At 34.3% G+C, this 24,089-nt stretch overlaps 1 protein-coding gene across 2 annotated transcripts in view; it reads right to left on the reverse strand.

Annotated features, from left to right (window-relative positions):
• The window catches only part of Setd2 (SET domain containing 2, histone lysine methyltransferase), an 84,877-nt gene that overhangs the window by 44,077 nt on the left and 16,711 nt on the right, over window positions 1-24,089 (reverse strand). For both annotated transcript variants that reach the window (XM_027932172.3, XM_027932173.2), the window contains exons 6-10: window positions 23,834-23,931; window positions 20,090-20,216; window positions 11,859-11,993; window positions 10,996-11,115; window positions 8,960-9,622 (exon numbers count right to left, since the gene is read on the reverse strand). In XM_027932172.3, coding sequence (XP_027787973.2) covers window positions 8,960-9,622; window positions 10,996-11,115; window positions 11,859-11,993; window positions 20,090-20,216; window positions 23,834-23,931 — 1,143 coding nt within the window. The remainder of the gene's footprint in view (window positions 1-8,959; window positions 9,623-10,995; window positions 11,116-11,858; window positions 11,994-20,089; window positions 20,217-23,833; window positions 23,932-24,089) is intronic.

The following is a 24,089-nucleotide window of genomic DNA, read 5'->3' on the forward strand; positions in this document are numbered from 1 at the left end:
AAATATCACGGGGCAGGGGTGAGGGGATGGTGACACATGCTTATGATCCCAGCAACTCAGGAGGCTGAGGTAGGAAGATGTCAAGTTAGAGGCCAGCCTCAGCAACTTAATAAGACCATGTCTCCAAAAGCAAACAACCAACCAACCCCCGGCTCCAACACCCACCACCACCTATTTCACAGGATTGAAAAGATTACATGACACACAAATATTTTCTGACCACCTATCAAACAAATAATACACTAAGGACTCAAAAATGTGGTACCATGGGAAGAGATGGACTTTCCTCACTTTTCCAATCAAATACTTATAAAGTGTCAAACTACAAACCGGGCTCGTCATGGCACCTAGGAAGTAGAATACTGGGAAGACTTGAGTGGCCAAGACAGAAGCTGTCTCTGTCTTCATTCAATTTACTATTGGAATGTTATTTGCCAAGATTAAAAAGATGTTATGAGGGCATATAAAAAGGGCAGAATAAATTCTGTCGTACTCTACTTCTCTTCAGATTTCATAAATCTTTCATTGCAAAAAATTTCCATGGAGAAGAACAACTTAAGTTTTTAACTAATTTTTTAAGGCTGTCTTTTGGCATAACAAAAACAAACAAAAAAAACTCCTAGAAACAAAAATTGTAAAAGTGGGGAAAACAAGCAGATACTTTATTTTAGAAGAGATATCATTTTCCTAGGGGAAAGGATGAAAGTCAAATGAGAAGAGACATCTAAAACAGAAGAGTGTTTTTATGAATCAGTGTGAGTTTATGTGTGTGTGTTATGTGTGCATTAGCAGAAGATAACCGCTACTAAACTAGAATGGCTTGAGGTGATAATGCAGAAATAAATGGAGTTCAGACTATGCCATGGCATGCAAGCCATATTAAGAAAAACAAATTGAATTTTAACAGTATAACAGGGAATTGTTTAAAAAATTTAAAAAGGACATTGACATAAATAGTTATATTTCCCAAAGACTACCCTAGTTACGGAATCTAGCACAGATTGAAGTAAAAAAACATAGTAATCACTATCATTAAGAGGTGACTTATTATTATAACCATTGCTACTACAAAGGTACCAGTTAAAATGTAGATATGAGGTGTCCCCAAAAGTTCATGTGAGACAACACAAGAAAGTTTAGAAGTAAAATGATTGAGTGGGGTGCGATGGTAATCCCAGTGACTCCAGAGGCTGAGGCAGGAGGATTGCAAGTCCAAGACCAACCTCTAACAATTTAGCAAGGCCCCAAATTATCTCAAAATAAAAAAGGGCCAGGGATATGGATAAGCAACTCTGCTTCAACCCTCAGGGATCTCACCCTACCCTACCAAAAAAGAAAGGAAATGATTGGGTTGAGTCTTAGTGCCTTAATCTCAATAGGGATTCAAATGGGTGGAAACTGTAGGTAGGCAGAGTATGACTAGAGGAGGTGTCTCTCACCCGGGACAAAATATGATGGCCATATCCTGAACTGCTTTCCTCCTCCACACCCTTCCACCATAATGTCCTGCCTCATCTGAGGTATGGAGTTGGCTGTCTATGGACTCAGACCTCTGAAAATGAGCACCAAATAAACTGTTCCTCCAAAAAATTGTTCTCCTTAGGTCTTTTGGTTACAGCAGTGAAAAGCTGACTATAACATTTTAATAATAAAACTCTTAGTACAAAGAGTAAGAAATGGCTCCTGTCCTTGATGATCTCATGATTTAAGAAGAGAAAACAAGCATCTAAGCAAATAATTTTAGTAATCTGTTAGATTACCATACTGTACAGAAAAGGACAAAGCAAAATTAAAGAATGATCTGCAACCATAAGTCTAAGTAAAGGAAGAAAACAGGAAGATATTCCAAGCAAAGAGAATAATATGTTCAAGGACATGGAGAAGTGAATAATATGAGCAGATATGACTCATGCATTGAGTATGTAAGAAAAATTGTTGGGAAAGAAGGTTAAACATACATAGAAGTAGTTCCCATACTACAAAGGCTTTGTTCTTTGAGTAATGGGGTATGTCTGTAATGCTGCTAAAGATTCTTATTAATCACTTACATGTTGTTAAAAGTTAATGCTAGGGGCTGGGGTTGTGGCTCAGTGGTAGAGCACTTGCCTCACATGTGTGAGGCACTGGGTTTAATTCTCAGCACTACATCTAAATAAATGAATAAAATAAATAACTAAAAAATTTTTTTTTTAAAAAGTTAATGCTATAGAAGAATTAAAGGTAGCTGAAATGGGAGAAAAATGGGTACAAGGACAAATAGGAGGGTGCTACAAGAGTCTAAGCAAGAAATAACAGGATCTTGAATTAAAAGTGGTAAAGAAGATATGATATGTCCTATTACAAAAAGGAAGAAATGGTCCCTACCCTTTTAAGATTTCATGGTTTAGGAAGAAAAAACAAGTGTCTAAGCAATAATATATAAGACAAAAGAAATATCAGGTGCTCCAAAAATAAACCCTTTAAGGGACAGTCAAAAGAGAAACAATAAATGAGAGTCACAGAAGAAAGCACAAAGGATTCAGAAGAGGATATAGTTTCAGATTAATAGGAGAAAATGTAGAGTGGCCATATTCTGTACATATAGACACACATATTTTAATACAGCCTTCTCAAGTCCCAGAAGCACTGTCACCAGTAGCAATGATGATCTAGAATCCAGCTATTAATTTCAAAATATCATTTTTCAGCACAAGGAACCACAGTGTCTCAGAGAAATGGCTAATGGTCTGAGAAGGCAAGTACAAGATGAACCTACAATAGCATATACTGTGCCAGAAGTTTAAAAAACAAGACATGTCAAAATGACACACAAGCCAATTTGACAGGGTTTCCACTGGCCAAATATGGAGCAATTTAAGCATCAAATAATGGAATTAATGGATAATAATCTAATGAATAAAACAAGAGTACACGAATCTACATTAACACAAATCAATGAATAAACAAATGTTTGTAAAGCCCTTGCTTACTCTTAAAAAGAATGCTAACCAATCAACAGAAAAAAAAAGTTTAATGGATTAGAAAACTCATTTATCAATCAACACAGTGATTCAGGCATAACTCTGGATGTTGAACATAACTGACTATTTTGATGAAAAACAGAATTCACATATTTTCAAAATTGCTCATGTGTGATGTTTTTTCATTATAAAAGGAGAAAGAATAATTTTACATTGGAGAAGTCAAACAATACCTTGACCAAGGTGGACAATGCCAGGAATGGGATAAATCAATTATCATATGAAGAACACTACTATAATACTATGGACAAAAACATATCATCTGAATTTAAAAAAAAAAAACAAAAAACACTTCAGACAAACCCAAAATGAGGGATAATCCACAAAATTTTAGAAATATATATATTTAAAAAGGCTAAGTATATAAAAGACAAAGGAAGATTAAGAAACTATTCCTGGGGTGGGGTTGTGGCTCAGTGGAGGAGAACTCACTTAGCACCTGGTGAGGCACTGGGTTTGATTCTGAGCACCACATAAAAATAAAATAAATAAAGGTATTGTGTCTGTCTACAATTAAAACAAAAGAAAGAAAAAGAGACTATTTCAGATTAATAATACTTAAAAAGATACAACTCAATGTTATGTTGCTCCCACACTAGATTCTTGGTCAGAAAAAAAAATTACTATTTTTGATATAAAGGGCATTATATGAACAACTGACATAATTTGAATGAAATTTGTTAATTAGATGATAGTACTATATTGCTATAATTTTCTGACTTTGGTAAATATACTAAAGTCACACAAGAGAATGTCTTCATTTTTAGGAAATGCAAACTGTTTAGGGATTATGGGACATTATATCTGTAATTTACTCAGAAAAAAATGATAAAGAAAATTTGGCAATATGTTAACACTGGGGAACCTGAACAAAAAGTTTAGAGGAATATTTAGCCCAATTTTCTCTATATTTCTCACTAGAATTTGAATTGTATGTAGAATACATACTGAATATTATTCTCAGTATTTTCAGTCTGAAATTATACTAGAATTAAAAATTTTAAATGTTAAGGAGAAAAATGTATATATTTTCATTATGATTACATACAAGACTAAATTATACCACCTAAATTTACACTGGAAAAGTCTCTTAAGTTTCTGGCTGATTTGTTCATGATCCTGAGAAAGGACAACATTCCTTAAGGTCTCTTCTAAACTAGAAATCCTTTTTTTATAACAAATATCATTCTCTCACATCTCAGATAGTTCTACATCCAAATCATTTAAAGTAACTTTTCCTAAACAAAGTCAGAAGTTTTAAAAAGCCTAACTAAACGGGCAATAGAAACATGATTATTATGTATTTATTTATGGAAACAGAATTAAGAGCTCACCCAAAAGAGTAAAGTGAAAATGACTTCATTCAAAACCAGAATATTTACAGCTGCCAGATTCAGTACTTTATCATTTAGATCAGGTGTTGGCAAACTTTTTCTGTGAAGGACAAGATAGTAAATATTATAGGTTTTGTGAGCCATTTCATCTTTGTGGCAACTATTCAACTCTTATCACCACAGTGTAAAAGCAGCCAAAAGACAATAAATAAATGATGAGTATGGCTGGGTTTCAAAAACACTTCATAAAATAGGCAGTAAGGCATATTTGGTCAATCCCTAATTTAGATGAAAATATTTTATCTGATAACAAATGGACCTCTAGAGAGTTTTAGAACATTTCTGCCTTCTAACCAAATTTTTAATGCAGCAGTATCTAAAACAGCATTTTTTGGAGGACAAGTCTAAATTTATTTTTAAAAAAACAGGATAAGTAATATTGATCCTCATTGATATAGAATAATCTTTTACTGTACTGAGAACTTTGAAATTTATCACAGAAATCCAGGACATGTAACTTCATTTTCAATGTTGCACAGACTTTACATAGTGATGGAGTGAAATTCCAAGCATGACTCAAAACTTTTCACTTTTGGTTAACTGTTTTATTTAGCTTTCTGTAGGGAGTTTAATGCTTAGATTTCTAGGCAAATACTGCATTTTATAATTAAAGATATGTCTAGATAAAGATGAATAGAAGAACATGAATAGCCAATAAGAAGAGCTTAACTTATCATGCACAGGGAATGCTGTCCCTAAATTATCTAAATCCAGGTACAAAAAGAACTACCCAGATTTCATTATAAGGAGAGTTGAATATCCTATATTCTAGGTTTTATAAGAGAAGCTCTGGAATAACTAATTACTACAATCTTTTGATGTTTAACAGCAATTGAAATCGCCAAGTTCATGAGAACCTTACCTCCTCTTCATATGATCCAAATGAATGAAGATTTTCCAGTCAAGTTATAATTAGTCATCACTTGAAATCAGCTGTTTTGCCTTGTGAAATCTAGGCTATATTTTCAGCATGGGGGATAATGTACAACAACTCCTTTTGCAAACAGAAATTATGCACATGTCCCTGCTGAAAATGTAGCCTGGTAAATTTGCACATGAAAATGAATACATGCTCATAAGTAACAATGGGCTAGGTGATGTTTCTGGTTTAGGTCTACTTTAGGAGTCAAAGTGTGTAAGCCTTGTGGAGTCAAGGCAGTGGTCCTGTGTATATAGGTATAGAAAAAGTAGCTCACTTAATCCTTTCTCGCCAGAAGTAGGGATTTTCCCGGAACGACATCCATTGTCGGCAATGGACGCACCAAAATAACGCCGGCGCCAGTGAGTTAACCACCTCTGTCCTCTTTTCACCTATTATATTTTTCATGCATCATCCAACTTCCCAACCATCTTCCTGTTTCTTCAGAGAATGCACGCTAGGTTCTCGTTTTTCTTCAGCACGAAGTTGGAAATGGAGTTGAGAAAAGGAGACACATGGTCAGCTGGTGATGTTAACAAGCTCCTTGCTGCCCTGAGAAGCTAGATGGAAATGGTTCAAGTTACAAGGGGATCATCATCAGATCTGGGAGGACAAAGAGTAATTCATGAAGCTTCATTCCCTTCCCTCCCACCCTCTTTCATTTATTGATGATCCCTATTATAGTCTGCCTTCACAGCAAAACCAAGTATTAAGGAATGGGAAGCAATTGCTTTCAGTTCTTCACTCCATCCAGGGTAGAGAAGCCAAGTGGAGCACATGTTCAGCAATGTTATGGTGGCCCCAGGTCAGGAAGACTTGGAGTGGCTAATATAACAATCTCAAATCAATGTTTTTTAGTATGATCTTGAAATTAAGTACCAGCAACTAATATACTGCTTGGCAACAGGTGCTTAATAAAGGTTGGTTGAATAAGACATTTTCTTTTCAGCCAATGTCTACTTGAACACATAGGTGGAAGTCAGACAGAAGTAGTTAACTCTTTCAATGCCGGGATAGTACAGATGTACAGTAATCACATTAGGTCAATGTGTTTCACTAAGACATATTCAAATTTATGGGTTCCTGAGATCAGACTACTACTTAAATGCAATCTAAAGTATCTTTTTTCAAAGGACAACCATAATCAGAGTTTAGAAATCGAAGCCAGAATAAATGTTAATTAGAATGATAGAAGAATTAAGAACCAATGTGTAACACAGCACCAATTGGTAACAAAACATCACCACTCACAGTCAAGTAAAGACAGTTTCTCAGTAATGCAATTCCAGAACAAACTAGTTTGAAGAAAGGAGAATTTTATTTAATGGTTCCCTTGATGCTAAAAATAAGGATAAACCCAAAGTATGAAGAATAAGAAGAATATATTTTAAGTATAAATAAAATTTAAACCTCAAGTCAAAGGGATCATAAATTTACTTATTACTGTAAAACTGTTTTGATCTTTCAGATAAAAGTGGGGAGGACAAGAAGAAGGGGAAGAAACAATTTGTAGGACTGAAAAATGTACCTCCAGAATGAGTTTAAATTATTCCAATTACATCTAATCAGGTTAAATATATCCTAGAGAATAATTCACACCATTATAATTACAGAAACAACCTATTACAGAGAGAAACAAAAATATTTGCTTTTTACAGAGTCTACGAAGACAGGTTTATGATGATTGTACCTCAGCTATTTAAAAATTTTAGGTCAACCAGAGATTCCCCAAGCAAAAAATTGTCTACAAACTCCCCACCATTCACTTTCCTCCTACATAACTGTGGCTATAGGGTGGTACACATCTATAATCCTAGTTAATTTGGAGGTTAAGGCAGGAGGATTCCAAGTTTGAGGCCAGCCCTGGAAACTCAGTAAGATCCTGTTTCAAAATAAAAAATTATAAGGTCAGGGGATGTAGCTTAATGGTAGAGCACCCCCAGGTTCAATCGTAGTAGAATAAATCATCTTGTATACTTGTCTCCATCACTACTTCTATTACTAAGCTACAGTTAAATTCAGGTTCCACCGGCAACCTCCAAACACAAGAGAGACTTCTTTTAGGGACCTCTGGACTGTCACAAAGCAAGACTTAAGTAAAGGTCCACCAAGTTACCATCCTGACATTTCTTTTAACTAAATGCATTTCTCATACCTGTAGTTCACACACTGTTTCATAAGCAGACTTACTATGAACGCTTCCTTTTATATTTATAAAAAGATGAACGTGATGAAAGAGTAACATGAGTAAGAGCGCAAATCAGCAAATAAAAGCTGAAACCACACCAGACTTAAAGGGTCTCAATGTAGGAAATAGGAAGCACCGTATACAATCAACAAACTATTTATTTTGTTCAGTGTAAGGTCAGTTCCAGTTTCATCAGGTCAAATCACAGTATACCTAATAGGGTGAGTTTTGTAGGTTCATCTTGCTGCAAATAAACCTGGATTGCTGGTTTATCTGACCATTTCACCTTGGGCAGAAGAAAAGAGGAACAGAAAAACAGAAAGGTAGAAAGTAACCTGTTCCCACAGGGTCCTCAAGGCCTACAGATCACTTAACACCAAAATGTTACCATGCTTCTCATATGCTCAGCTTGTTATACACTCTTGTGTTTATCCAAGACTCAGATGGGGATTTTGGCAAAGCAAACCCTGTACATCTTACTACGCTCTTTTAACAAAAGATTATATGTATTAGCCATAAGGGTCCAGGCCTTTCTCTTTTTCTTTAAGATAACATCTTTTTTCCAAAGAAATAGGCATTAAAAAGTAGGTCTGGCTGGGCATGATAATACACATCTATAATCCCAACAACTTAGGAAGCTAAAGAAGACTTATGAGCTCAAAGCCAGGTCTGGCAACTTAGTGAAGCCTTAAGCAACTTAGCAAGACCCTGTCTCAAAAATTTAAAAAAGGGCTGGGGATATAACTCAGTGGTTAAGTACCTCTGGGTTCAATCCCTGTACCAAAAAAATAAAAAATAAAAAGGTCTATTTCAGAAACCATGGAAATAATTAAATATCAACTAGCTCCTTAAAGTTGTTTTCTAAAATAAAAATTCATGTTCATTTTTGATGAAAAATTGCTAAATTTCTTTGGTTTTCCAATAAATTTTATTTTTTAATTAATTTTATTTTTTTTCATTTCAAAAAGATTTCAAATAGAATCACAAGTTTGTTACTCAAGTGGTTATTATTTTTTTAATATTTATTTTTTAGGTGTAGATGGACACAACACAATGCCTTTATTTTTATGTGGTGCTGAGGATCGAACCCGGGCCCCACCCGTGCTAGGCGAGCACTCCACCGCTGAGCCACAATTCCAGCCCCTACTCAAGTGATTATTAATTTTGCTTTTCATGTAAAGAGCATTTGAATGACTTAAGAAATTAATGTGATATGCTTTTAATGAGGGAAAAGGGGGAACTTCTATATTGGCTGCTATGACTCCTGCCAAGACTTAAATGATAGTTCAGACACATTTATCATTAGCTGATAGTAAGAGAGACGGTATTCCATTTTTTAGAAATATACATGACTAGAAAAGTAGACAATTCAACTTAAGTTTACAGAACTCTACAACTAAATAATTCAAGTTAAAGTGAACATAAACTGTTTTCTTACCTTCAAATCTTTCCAACTGTCCAGTAGTTTGGTGGCCAAATCACTTATATCCACTGTTTTATCTGGTTGTTCTTGGCTCCTCTCACTCTCCACATCAGACACACCCTCCTCTTCATCTTGGGATGGTGTTTCTTCTGCAATAGGTTCTTCTAGTTTTGAACCATTACTCTCTTTGAGCTCTATCTCAGTGTCAGCCTCTGGTTCAGATGTGCATAGCTTACTGGCCTCCACGGTGGTTTCACTCTCTACTTTGGACTCAAGCAGCTGTTGTGGTAGTAGCTGTTGTGATTGCAACTCTTCTTCATCCTCTAGAGTGACATTTTCTAACTGATCAAGGTCCTCTTTGCCATCCTTGCCTTCTAGCTCACTGGTTGCATCAGAGATTGCACTGTCCATGCTATTTTCACTTATAATTTTAAGTCTGCGAAACATGAGTTTCTTGGGAGTGTCTGTGTCAGCTTCTGTGCTCAGCTTGGTGGAAGGATCAGGTGTATTGAGTGGTGTATGAGCACGTGATGTATTCTCACTAGAATACCCATCTCCTTCACTCAGCTGAGGTACAGCAGTCTTTGTCTGAGACCAACGTTGAATAATTGGAAGTACTTTGCTTTCCTCCAACATATTTTTAGTAGGAATGGGCAAATGTTCCAAAGTCTTTATAATCTGATTAAACATAATTAAAAAAAATCATATCACTTTGTACAGATGACCTTTCAAACCTCTGGATGGGACTCAGCCATTTCTGCAGGAGTACTACATTTTTGTAGTCTTACTAAATTAAGATGTTAACTCTATGTAAACATAGATGACTTTAACATAACTATTTAAGATAATACTATTTTCCTTTAGAAAGGAAGGAAAACTATTTAATTAAGTCTAATCCACAAGAATAAAATGCAGAGAAGATGACTACTCACAACATTAAATGGGACTGAATAATATTCTCGCCAGTAGTTCCCAAACCTATGTAGCTTTTTAAAAAATATATACACTACTAGATCTTAACCCGAATACTGTTTTTTATAAAGTTCCCCAACTGACTGTAATAGAGGCTTAGGAAACATGTAACAACATATATTTAAATGATGTCTCACATTACTTCCTCAACCTTTGCTGATAAATAGCTATCTAGCAGGAAGAGACACTCTCTTCAATCACAGACACATCCCCCATTCTGAAATCCAAGAATTTCTACCAAAGTACTCTCTAATGTAGTTCTACAGAAACCCCAGGGAAGGAGGATAGAGGCAAGAATAATTACCTCGTTGTTTTTTGGTTCTAAAAGTGTTTTATTAAATAGATGATCAGAAATTATGATTTTTAAAAAACAATGCATCAAATTAGAAATTTCATGGAAGGTGTAAAAACTACAACTCCACTAAACAATAATACTAATCAATCTTACTTTAGATCTTTTAATAGACTTATTTGCTTCTCAGAATGTCCTTATTCTTGTAATCCAGAATTTAGCTCTTCACCATTTTTTCAGAACCCCAGAATAAAAGTTGTATATCATTTCCCATCATTTAAAACTATGATCTTAGCAACAAACTGATCATTCACTTAACTACAGTATCATATCTTGCTGTTATAGTTCCCAGCTACATAGTACCAAACTTTAAGTAGATATCACAGGGAAAATCAGAGGGCAAACTCACAAACTAGCAAGAAATATGAAAGGTTATGGTTTGAGAAATGATATGAGGGTAATAATTTTTATTAATTAATGCCAATGGTAAGTATAGTACGAAATTCATAATCCCTGATGTTACCACATATCCTTAACCTGAGCAATCAATATGACCGTTTTAAGAAATAAGCAAGTTGGATGTAGTGGTGTATATCTATAATCTCAGGGACTAAAGAGGCTGAGTGAGGCAGGAGGATCACAAGTTCAAGACCAACCTTAGCAACTCAGTGAGACCTTGCCTCAAAATAAAAAGTAAAATGGACTAGGGGTGTAGCTCAGTGGTAGAGTTTAATCTTCAGTACTGGGGAAAAAAAAAAAAAAAAAGGCAGGATAAATGTAAACTGACCTCTTCTTGAAGTTTCTGGTTACTTTCCCGGCCATCACCAAGCTCTGCCATCCAAATCCACAATAAAGACAGCCCATGACGTTCCAGAAAAGACTTCAGGCAGGACTGTGAGTGTGTGTTCTTTCATGGTGAAAGAGAGGAGGATGCAGGATAATGGGGAGGTAATACCAGAGAGAGTGTTAAAGAAGGCCATGGAGAGGACCAAAGAGTTCATTTATATTCATAAAACACACACATACACACACAACAGAAATATACAACTAACAAATGCTTTAAAGTAATGGAGTACATTTTTTTTTCTGATATGTAAAATGTATGCCTTTCTGATAGAAAACCTGGAATTACCTAAAAAGTAGGAAATTATAAAAAGATCATTTATGATGAAATTCAAGTCTGAATGACTAAGGAAAAAATTGTCATCTACTATTTTTACTGAAAAAACAAAACCACAAAAATTAGTCTTTAAATCATTTTCTTTTTTCTCTTTCGGATGCTTTCTTTTGTTATTTTTTTAAAAAAATCATTCTTTTTTATCATTCGATTTCTTATGGCATACTTAATAAACTAGAATAAATGAGATTACTGTTAAAATTTCTTGCTTTGAGACCATACACTAAAAATAACTAGAATAGGAATAATGTGGGGATTGTGCCATGAAAAAGTGAGAAAGTGCCATGAAGAAAAGAGAAAGCTCTACTAGTAATATTAAACTCTTCAGTCATTTTTAAGAGTATAAGGTTTCAAAGTCATACAAAACTTACAAATCCATTAAAAAAAACAAGACTATTTTCATTAGCTGGATTATAGTTTAAATGTTTCACCCAAATTCAGAAATAAATAGTAAATTAATATTAAGTGTTCACCTGAATGAGCTCAAGGCAGGTAAGTTTCTGCTCCAAAGTTTCAATTCGAACCATTAATCGTGATAAACTGAGTACCTGGTTTTTATCAGAGAGACCTTCACCATTTTCCATCAATGCTTCTAGCTCTCCATCTACCTACCACAGCAAAGAAAAATATCTGGTTATTTAAAAAAATAAAACAAACAAACAAACAAACAAAAAAAAAACCTCGCTAACTTAACAATAAAAGTACCTGAAAATATGCTCAGTCTCACCAGTAATTAGGAAAATGAAAGTAAGAACACATTAGGAAATATTATTAGACTAGGGAGGGGAAAAAAATTTGATACTACCAAGTCAAAAAGTGATGAAAATCTAAATTGGTAAGACCAATCTGAAAAGCATTTCATTCATCCATCAGATATGTATCAAAAAATGCAGGTAATGAGATCTGGGATTTGATTTAGATTAAAAATAAAGATTTATAAGATCTTAATAAAAATAAGCTTTGCAGAGATTTTTATAACTGATATGAAAATGTAGACTATGCAAATTATTGCAATAAACTTTTAACACTTGTAAATATGAAATAATCTTAGTCACTTTTAATTATAAAAATCTCATGTTTTTTTACAGAAAACTTTAAAAGTGTAAGGAATAAAATCATCCAGGTGCTGATAATTCTTTGACATATTATTTTACAACCATTTTTCTAGGGGTATTTACACTGGCCTATAATTTTCTATCATGGTTTTATATATATTAAGACATAGGCATGTTCTTATAAAATTAAAAACATTTGAAGAACTGATTTTTTAATGTGTGCATATTTTTTCAATGGTACTGAAAGAGCATGAGTTAGGGGAGAAAGTACCAGCTATACATAGGCATGACTCTCAGCTCAGGCAATAATTGGCTTTGGACCTAGATTAATCCTTTTACCTATGCAAAAATTTACTCATGATATAACTATTAACCTATGTGAAATAAGACAGCAATATCACTTTTGCAGATTTTAATATATTTATATAAAATATACTTAAACCATTCATCACTATGCCAAGTACTTAATATATACTAAATAATCATATAATTCATCTACCATATTTTAGCACTTTCATATTGTGAGAAAATATTAAATTTTTCTTTGCTATAAAAAATATAATTAAGTCAAATATAATTTTAGGTGCAGGAGAATTTACAATAAAACCAGACAGGAAAAAAACTGCCAAATTATACTAGATGAAAAGTACTATAGGAAAAAAACAAAAAACATTAGTTGGAAAAATATTTGTATCCCCTTGGCTCAACAATTCCTCTTTAAAAGAAAAGAGCCACAGATGCATATGAAAGCTCACTGAAGCAACACTCATAATAGCAAAACACTGCCAATAATATGTGGTCTGATTGAATATAAACTGGTGTTTTCACTCAATGGACTATAATTCCTCAATGAAAGAAATCAAGTGCAGCCAAATGCAACAATATCCACTGGTCTTGTAAAAAGGTGAGCTTCAGAAGATTACATGCTAATATTAAACCATTTTTGTGCATCTTGAAATATGCATTTTTGGGATAAATACATAGAAAATTGATTTTTAAAAAAGCAAAGGAGTGAGACACAATTACAAGTGGTCAACTTTGAGGGGCTACACAAGGAAAAAGAAGCGGAAATGTTCACAAAGGTTTACTTCCAAACTATGCTTTGTAATCTACATATATTCATTGGGCACTTCAGATTTAAATATTATGCTTAAATAACAGTGACAGTTGGGTGTGGTGGTAAATTCCTGTAACCCCAGATATTTGGGAAGCTGAGATAGCAGGATCCTAGTCTGAAAAACTTAAAGACTCTGACTCAAAATGAAAAATAAAAAGGATTAGGAATGTAGTTCAGTGGTAGAACACACCTGGATTCAACTCCCTAAATAAATAAATAAATTTATATTTACTAAAAATAATTTTATTTATGGTTCACCACCTCCCCAAAAGCACCTGTGATAACTAAAGTAAACATAAAAATGTAAGAATTAGGATATATTTTAATAAATTATTGATATTGAAAATATACGTATATGCACAAGTATATAGCACTTGAAAACTTATTCAGTTAAATATTAATCAGTCCAAGATAGCATTTATTCTTTAAGACAGATGGACAGATGGTCTCCAACTTATGATGGGGCTAGGTCCAGATAAATCCATCGTAAGTTCAAAACATCGTTCAGTCAAAAATGTATTTCATACACCTTACCTACTGAATTTCATACCTTAGGATATAGTATACTATAGAGTATCAGTTGTTTATCCTCATGATTAAGTGGCTGACTAGGAGCTGTGGCTTGCTATAGGTGCCCAGCATCAGAAGAGTATAGAATTGTATATCACTAGCTGCCAGAAGAGATCAAAGTCGAAAAATTGTTAAGTTGAAATATCATTAAGCTGGGGACCATCTGTAATTAATATTTTTGCCCATGAACTATCCTGAAGGAATTCAAGAACTACTTTACATACTTTTTGATGAAATAGACCATATATACATATATATAATATATATTAAAAAAATATATATATATATATACACACACACATACACACACTGTATTAGCAAACAAATGGATTTAATAAAACAGTAAGTGAGCAACACCTGTATATATAACTATTACCCAGCTTAAGACAAAAACAAAAACTGGAATACTGTCAGCATTCCATAAATGCTCCATGCATCCTTCTAAGTTAGAACACCTCTCCTTCCTATGCTCTAGAAATAATTTATTTTGCATGTATGAATATGTAACAACAGGGGCTGGGGTTATAGCTCAGCAGTAGAGAGCTTGCCTCGCACACATGAGACATTGGATTCGTTCCTCAGCACCACATAAAAAATAAATAAATAAACATATTGAGTTCATCTTTAAAAACTCTTAAAAAAAGAATATGTTGCAACAAATCCCACAACTATATAATTATAATGCAGCAATTAAAAAAGATATAATTTAATTTATCTTAACTTTTTAGGTGAAAGTTCTTTAATTTCTTTATAGATTTACTACTATAGGTTTCTTTCACTCAACCTTATGATTTAAGAATCATCCATGTTGTAGCATGCAGCCATTTTCATGACTATTTTTTCCATTATATAATTATAGTATAATTTATCCATTTCTAATGTTAAATGTTTCTAATGTTAATGATTCAAACTTTTCTGATATTCTAAGCCATGCTATGATTTCTGATGGATATTATATCTTCTCTTTGGTTACACACCCAATGAGTACAAATTCTGGATCAATATGGTACACGTACATTCACCTTTTAGTAAATAATGCTGAAGTGTTTTCACCCACCACAAGCAGTGTATGAGATCGCCTGTCAAAATTATGCATGATAAAACTTAATTTCTATCAATCTGGCAAGTGTGTAAATAGTACTTTTAATTTGTACTCCCTTACTAATAAGGTTGAACATATTTCCATATTTATTGGCTATTCAGATTAATGAAGTATCTGAGGAAGTTGTCTATTTTTCTTATGTTAGTTGTTTTTTCTTACTGATTAGTAGGGACTCTAATATGTGTATTCTGGACATCTGCTGAAAGCAAATATTTCCTCTCCTTCATATGGCTTGTCACCATCTTTATTATATAAATCAGTAATTAATTTGTTTCATAAACTCAACAGAGACTAAGGGAAGTTTAAAAATATCTCATTTGCAATTTCAAACTATAAGCAACAAATGACATTGGGTCATAATAGACTTATACTTTCAGCAAGTATTTAAACACCTAGTGTGTGACATACCTAACAGGATAATCACGTTGTAAAAGAATTTATAGTTTTGTTAAGGACCTATATATGGGTACATTTATAAGGGCAAAGATTTTTTTTTTTTTTGTACTGAGGATCGAACCCAGGATGCTTAACCACTGAGCCACATCCCCAGCCCTTTTTTATATTTTATTTAGTGACAGGGTCTGAGTTGCTAAATTCCTCGCTAAGTTGCCTAGGCTGGCTCTGAACTCGTGATCCTCCCACCTCAGCCTCCTGAGCCACTGGGATTACAGGCGTGAGCCACCACACCTGGCTAGGGCAAAGTTTTTTTTTTTTTTTTTTTTAATGCTTACCAATCAAGACTATTATTCAGACTATTATAATGCAATCATTAATCAAACATTTTTATTAATATTTTTATACATGCAAAACTATATTCCAAACTGTTGCTATCTTGTCCTTTCCACGGCTTTTTTATTTTTTAACTAAATCTTTTTTTTATAAATATACCTTTATTCTATTTATCCATTTGTATGTGGTGCTGAGGATTGAACCCAGGGCCTCACACATGCTAAGCAAGCACTCTACTGCTGAGCTATAGCCCCAGCCCCCTTTCCATGGCTTTATCAAGGCTCACTCTTGGGAATTCAAGAGATGCTATTTATATGATTTTGCTCAACTGAAACTGCAGAATTCAAAATCTAGACAAACAATAGGGAATTTCAGCAGGAAATAACCCAAGTAAAATTAAACTAGTATTAAAATCTTTATTAGAGTTAAGGTCAAATGATCTTTTACATCATTCTAAGAACCTAGGTTCTTCCTGGCTAATTCCTCTATGACAGCAAAGGTTTACCCAAAATATGCATTCTCTGAACAGAGTAACTTCAAATTCACATGTGGAGTAACCTATGATTACTGGATACAATTTATATCTAATTCAGTTCATAAGCACCAAAGCCTATCCTGAAATGGACACACCATTACCATCATATAAACAAAGAAACCAATCACTGGAATACCTAGATCTGAGTTCTCTGGAGTTGTCCTTAAATCTTGTCAAGGCCTCAGTAAGCTAACTGATAAAGGTAATAATGGGTATAGTATTGCCTATGAATCATAACAGTACATGACTGATTCCTACCAAAAAGAAAACAGTTTTTAAAATGTGTTTATTATATAAGTTCTGAAAACAGAAAACAGCCACTGGAAAGTTCTTATGAAGATGCGAACTAAGGTCATGTCTAGTGACTATTTTACGGCTATTCTGGTAAACTGTCAATCACATGAAACTAGAGTTAACAACAAAAGCAATCTTTATGGAATTTAAAGAAAAAATTCCTGAAATAGTCAAATCAAGAAGGCTAAGTAAGAAGCTGGGCATGGTGGCATTCTCCTATAATTCAGTGGTTCAGGAGGCTGAGACAAGAGGACCAAGAGTTCAAAGTCAGCCTCAGCAAAAGCAAGGTGCTAAGCAATTCAAGGAGATCCTGTCTCTAAATAAAATACAAAATAGGGTTGGGGATGTGACTCAGTGGTCAAGTGCCTCTGAGTTCAATCCTCAGTAAACCACCCTTTCCTCCCCCGCCCTCCCAAAAAAGAAGGCTAAGGACACCACAGTGATGTATACATCTTTTTCCCCATTGTTAAGGATCACTGAACCCAGGGTGTTGGTCATGCAAGGCAAGAACTCTACCAATGAGCCATATCTCTAGCCCCCATATATCTCTAGCCCCCATGTATATATCTTATTTTAAAAACATGCAAAAGAGACATAAACATTCACTGTTGCACTGGAAAATTGGAAACGTAAGTGTCCATCAGTAAAATATGTAAATAAATTGTTAAACAATGAAAAACTTTATGGCAATTACAAATAGGGGTTACTTAGGAGGCTGAGGCAGAAGGATCACAGCCTAGACAACTTAGCAACACCAAGTTTCAAAAAAAAATTTTTTTTTAAAAGGGCTGGGCACATACTTTCATGGTAAAGTGCTTGCCTAGCAAGTTCAATCCCTGGGTTCAATCACCAGTACCAATAAATAAGTAACTATTATTTACATATGTATGTAATTTTTATCTATTTGTATCAACATTGATCAAATTCAAAAATAAGAGTAAAAAACAAAATGTGGATATATATTACGAATATATATATACACACACATTTTAAAAAAATATTTGTTTTTTAGTTATAGTTGGACACAATACCTTTATTTTATTTATTTATTTTTATGTGGTGCTAAGGATTGAATCCAGGCCTCACACATGCTAGGTGAGCACTCTACCACTGAGCCACAACCCCAGCCCCAGTGCTTTATCATTTCTAAAAAACTCTGCAACTCAATATTTTAAAACACAGAAATACTGACTAATATGGACACAGTTTTCTCAGAGGTGAGAAGCAATGGGATTGTTCTCTAGTCAACTACACTGTAGCATAATAGTTAAGATCAGAGACATGAGGTGATCTTATAAACTCCATGCTTCAGTGTCTCATCTGTGAAAGGGGGAAAATGACCATATCTAATTTAAGAGTTAATTAAACGAGTCAATAAGTCAAGTACCTGGCATACAGCTATACCATATATGCTCTCTAAAAAGAAAACTGAAGTAAACACAGTACTCAAAAAAACATTTGTGGGCTGGGGTTGTAGCTCAGTGGAAGTGTGCTTGCCTAGCATGTGTGAGGCACTGGGTTTGATTCTTAGTACCACATATGAATAAATAAAATAAAGGTCCATCAACAACCAAAAACAAAAAATAAAAAAAATTTGTTCATCTTAGGTGGTAAAAAATATGGGTATTTGTCATATACTGTCCTTTTCTGCATTTTTAAGTAGCCCTTTCCAATGTTTTGTGCTAACCATATCTTCTTATAGAATTCAGACTTTTTATAATTCCCTGAAGTTAATTTGCACTTACTGACATCATCTCTTACTCATCATACTTTCAGCATACTCGTGCTTTATCTCCATATCTACACAAATAAAATTGTCATTTATAATTCTTAACAGTATTGGTTTCTCCAAAATCCAAGAATGAGTCAATTTCATGAGAAACATTGCTGACTAATGCCCTAAACTTTAGCCCCTGCACAGCCCTTCAACCAAGATTCATACATTTGGGGATCAGCCTTTAAAATACGCTTCCTTTTTTTTTTTTTTTTAAATGGACCCAGTCAGGTATACAAAGATTATACTTTTTTAAGAAAACAGGGCTCTAGTAAAGGGGTCCTCAAAATAAAAAAAGAAGAAGCTGGGTGCAGGGGCATGCGCCTGTAATCCCAGTGGCTTGGGAGGCTATGGCAGGAGGTTCAAAGCCAGTCTCAGCAATTTAGAGGGGCACTAAGCAAGTCAGTGAGACCCTGTCTCTAATAAAATACAAAAAAGGGCTAGGGATGTGGCTCAGTGGTTAAGTGCCCTTAGGTTCAATCCTCAGTACCTGCTCCCCCTGCCTACCCCCCCTCCAAAAAAAAGAAGATGGTAATTTGGGCTTTTATGATTTTGTTTTCATTTTATTTTGAAACAAGGTCTATGTTGCCCAGGCTGGACTGGAACTGGTGATCCTCCAGCTTCAATCTCCCAAACAGCTGGGATTATAGATCATGTCCAGGGCAGAAGGAGAAATCTTTAAAAACAATTCAAAGTCCTTGTCCCAGTTGAGAGTCCTTTTAGTAATACGATACTATCCTTACTCATCAGGCGAGACAGGTGTTTTTCAAAAAAATGGGAGGGGGAAAACATATCAACTACTGTTTCATTAAATGAAAAGACCATCTGAGAAAACTCCTTTCTTGGGTTGTCTATTCCACTGGGTATAGTGGCTCATGCTTATAATTCCAGTTACTCAGGAGGCTGAAGCAGGAGGATCGCTTAAGCCCAGGAGTACAAGGCAAGCCTGGGCAACATACAAGTCTCTCATCTCAAATAAATAAATAAAGTTTAAAAAATAAATAAAGTTTAGGGCTGGGGTGTAGAGCTCAGTGGTACAGCACTTGCCTAGCATGTGTGAGGCACTGGGTTCAAGTCTTAATTAACACCACGTATAAATAAATAAATAAAGGCCCATCAATAATTAAAATAATGTTTAAAAAAAAAGAAGTTTAGAGTTCCAAACAGATGACAAGTGTATAATAAATAATTAGAAATACATAGACTTAAAAATAGAGTCCTACACAGAATATGATAGGACAGTATATAACAGAAAAGACAAATATTTTATTTGTATTGAATTTTACAGGTTCTGAATATCTATTAGCTCTGGTATTTTCAAGATTACTTCAATAGTTCTCAGTTCCCAACTCTAATCTCTAAGAATCTGAAATAAAAATAGTCAATCACGCCTCTTATCTAGTAATATCTCTTTTGATCCTGGATTTCTCAGTAAAGTAGTATGATTTTTTTAAACTTCAATCAGAAAAGCTATTTATCTTCTTAAAAATTTTTACTATGAAAGTTGAAGGAAAGATGGAACACTTACTGAATCCTTCTTACGAGATCGTTCCTTCTTCATTTTCCCTCCTGCTGCTCTGATGCTAACTCTGTTTTCTCCTCCCAGATAACCCCGGCAATTAGCTGACCCACAGAAACATTTCTGAGCTTCTTTGCTGTTCAAAGAGCACAGAAAAGAAGTCAGTTATATTGAAGTAAACCGTATAAAAATGTCAACAATATAACAATTACATATAAGAATCATACAGATCTAAAGGAAATTAAAACAAAGAGAAAAAAATGGTTAGTTTTAAGATACTCCAACAAACTTGCTACTAACAGAAGTGCCTAAAACTAGCTCTTAAAAATATTCATTCTTGGGGCTGGAGTTTGGCTCAGTGGTAGAGTGCTCGCCTGGCATGTGTGAGGCCCTGGGTTCCATCCTTAGCACCACATATGAATAAAAAGATCCACTGACAACTAAAAATTATTTTTTAAAAAATTCATTCTTCTTCCAGTCTTCTTTTACTTGTTACACAAAACTAGGCAACAAGTTAAAGAGTGATTTCTCCATTTAATGAGAATACTAATTTTTGAAAATAAGAAATCATACATATTTGGGCTAAGAACAAAATTGCTTATATAGCTAGGCAGCTATAACAAATGTAAATGTTTAATTGGCACATAAAACAAATAAAATGGATTATTAAACCAAGTATAAAATGATTACATGATACTCAAAAAGGAAATACTTCATCATTAAAAGTTATTACCATATAAGAATGATACACTGTAGTAACAAGTACAATAATCAATTGTAACCATGGAGGTAAGGGAGAGTGATAGAAAAGAACACAGAAGCAAGTCTATAGGCTTGGGCAGAAACTACCTATGCAACTGAAGACAACATAAAGGAGCATCCAAAAAGTAAACTGACTTTAGTATAAGACCTTAACAATTAGAGACACAAAAATAAATTATTCAATAAATCAAGTAGGGATTTACAAAGATCACCTAATGTCCAGTTTCCTTTTCCTCAAAGAGAATAGACAATACAAGTACAGAGGGAAAGAATAGAGTCCTACACAGAATATGATAGGACAGTATATGACATAAGAAGCAGACAGTTAGAATAGAAAATGGCCATCTGGCATTTGTCCTGGTTTATAATCAAATAATCAGTTGCAGAGTTCACTAAGTTCTAAAACATGAAGCATGAAATATCTGAAGGAATATCTGAAACAACTTCACCACGAGAGTAGCAATTATTGAAACCAAATTGGACAAAGTAGAGGAATTAAATTTTTTTCATATGGCAGCACTCAAAGGACTAAATATGAAAAAAAATTCTCCAAGGGGCTGGGGATATAGCTCAGTTGGTAGAGTGCTTGCCTCGCATGCACAAATCCCTGAGTTCAATCTCCACCACCAAAACAAACAAAAAACCTCTCCAGCTATGTCTATTTTAGTATAAAAACCAGAAGCTACCAACTTACACAGGTATAATGGGAGGGGGGGTTTAATAGAGTTTTGTACCTTATTTGAAATTTCCACCCTTTTAACTATTGGTTTCTTAATAATCAGAAATCATCTTGTGCAAGGCACAGCCCTCAAAACCCAGAGAAGAAAAAAAACCGAAGACAAAAGGAAACAATTGTAATACCAGCCTTTTGGGATGTATATCTAGATATTAAGAACATTTTCTAAAAACATTCTAAAAACAACCATAATATCATAAAAATAACCATAATATCCTTAATAACATCAAATATCCATTAGGTATTCAAATTTTCCCTATTATCTCAAATACCTTTTAACTAATTTATCCCAAACATTATAATTGTGTCACTCTCTTTTTCTTGTGAATTATTTAAAAAGCCAAACCATTTGTTCTACAATTTCCCAAAGTCCATATTTTGATAAATACATCTCGTAGTTCCCATTTCCTGTATTTTTCTACAAATGTGTAAGTTAGAACTAGAGATCTAATTCAGAGGCAAAATTTCTTTTAGTAAAACAATTTCACATTTAGCACTGTGTCCTTTCATCAAGAGACACAAAAAACTAAGCCATAGTGGCACATGCCTACAATTCCAGTAACTCAGAAGGCTAAGGCAGGAAGATCCACAAGTTCAAAGTCAGACTCAGTGAGTGAGATCCTCAGCAACTTCTCTGTTTCAAAATAAAAAACAGGAACTGGGGGATGTAGCTCAAAGGTAAAGCACACTTGGGTTCAACCCCCAGTACCAAAATTAAATAAATAAATAAAGGCACAATTAGTAGAGTCTGTGTTTGATATTGGTAGCCACTGATAATGACTATTCCGATCTATTAATTTGTTTAGGTGTTGCAAAAAATTATAACACTGTTCTTAATTCAATAACTAGAGAACATCTATAAAAGGCAAGATGAATGCTTGACTTTTCTCTCTACTATTTTTATTTATTAGACTATTTAATTTTTTTATTTTTTGCAATACTGGAGATGGAAACCAGGGTCCTGTGCATGCTAGGCAAAGGCTCTACCATTGAGCTACATCCCCAACCCTTTTTATTTTGAGACAAGATCTTGCTAATTCCCCAGACTAGCCTTGAATCTGTGATCTTTCTGCTTCAACCTTCCAAATCACTTGGATTACAGATGTGTGCCAACACACCCAACTCCCTCTTTTATTATTTTTTTAGTATTTATTTTTTAGTTGTAGTTGGACACAATACCTTTATTTATTCATTTTTATGTTGTGCTGAGAATCAAACCCAGGGCTGTGCACTTGCTAGGCGAGCGCTCCACTCCACCACTGAGCCACAACCCCAGCCTGTCTCACTTTTATTTTTAAACTAGTTTTCAAAGTCATGAATTAGTTCTTTCAATTATGACTAACTGTAGTTGCTTTTTGTGTGTGTGTGTGGTGCTGGGGATTGAACCCAGGGCCTTGTGCATGTGAGGTGAGCACTCTACCAACTGAGCTATATCCCCAGTCCTCTGCATTTTTTTAAAATACTGTTAAAACTTGTGGATTTTATATATGTTTCTTTTTTTTAATATTTATTTATTTATTTTAAATCTTTGGTGGACACAACATCTTTGTTGGTATGTGGTGCTGAGGATCGAACCCGGGCCACACGCATGGCAGGCGAGCGCGCTACCGCTTCAGCCACATCCCCAGCCCCTATATATGTTTCAAACTTAGTTATTATCCTTGAAATATTAAATAAGAACTTCCCCACTTTAGTGTTAGTGGTATCCTTTGCTACTGCCTCAGTTACTGTTTTGAATAGACCAAAAAAAAAAATTTTTTTTTAAAGTTCTAGATGAACGCAATACCTTTATATAATTTATTTATTTTTATGTGGTGCTGAGAATTTAACCCAGTGCCTCATCTGGGCTAGGCAAGTGCCTATCACTGAGCTACACCCCAACACTCAAAAAAAATTAATTTTAAGAGTAGAATATGGTTTAGGTAAAACATGATTAGTCATCAGTTGATAATTATTAAAGCTGAATTATGTATACATAGGTCATATGCAAACACAGAGTTGGCATTTCTATAATGATAAAGGTTTTTTTTTTAACATAAATAAGACAGCATGAAGTTCAGAAGAAAATTATACAGTTCCCGTAAAATAACCCTTAATGGAAGAAGTGGGAAAAAAAACCCAAAATCAAAACAGTATACATATATATAAATTGATACTAAATATAACTTGTAATAATTCACATGAAAGTTTTAAATCTATCTAAATAGCCTATTTTCCCATCAGAAGCAGCAAAATAGAGCAGAAACAATACTTACCCATATCTTTGGAACTGATAGTCAAATGTTAACTCTGAGCCGGAAGGAACCAGTTTGGTGGTAAAAAACCCAACCCTCAGTTGTCCATTCACAGTCCACTGAGATGTTGTTTTGAAAAGAAAAGAAATCAGTAACCAATTAATCTCTGTTTATATGTTTGTGTTGTTTGTGTATATGTGACAGAAAGAGAGGAGAGAGAGAGAGGGGGGGGGGATATACGAAGATTATTTGTCATCTGGCTTAATTATGCATGTGA

The sequence above is a fragment of the Marmota flaviventris genome, chromosome 1 (assembly GCF_047511675.1).
Source record: "Marmota flaviventris isolate mMarFla1 chromosome 1, mMarFla1.hap1, whole genome shotgun sequence".
NCBI classification, from domain to species: Eukaryota; Metazoa; Chordata; class Mammalia; order Rodentia; family Sciuridae; genus Marmota; species Marmota flaviventris.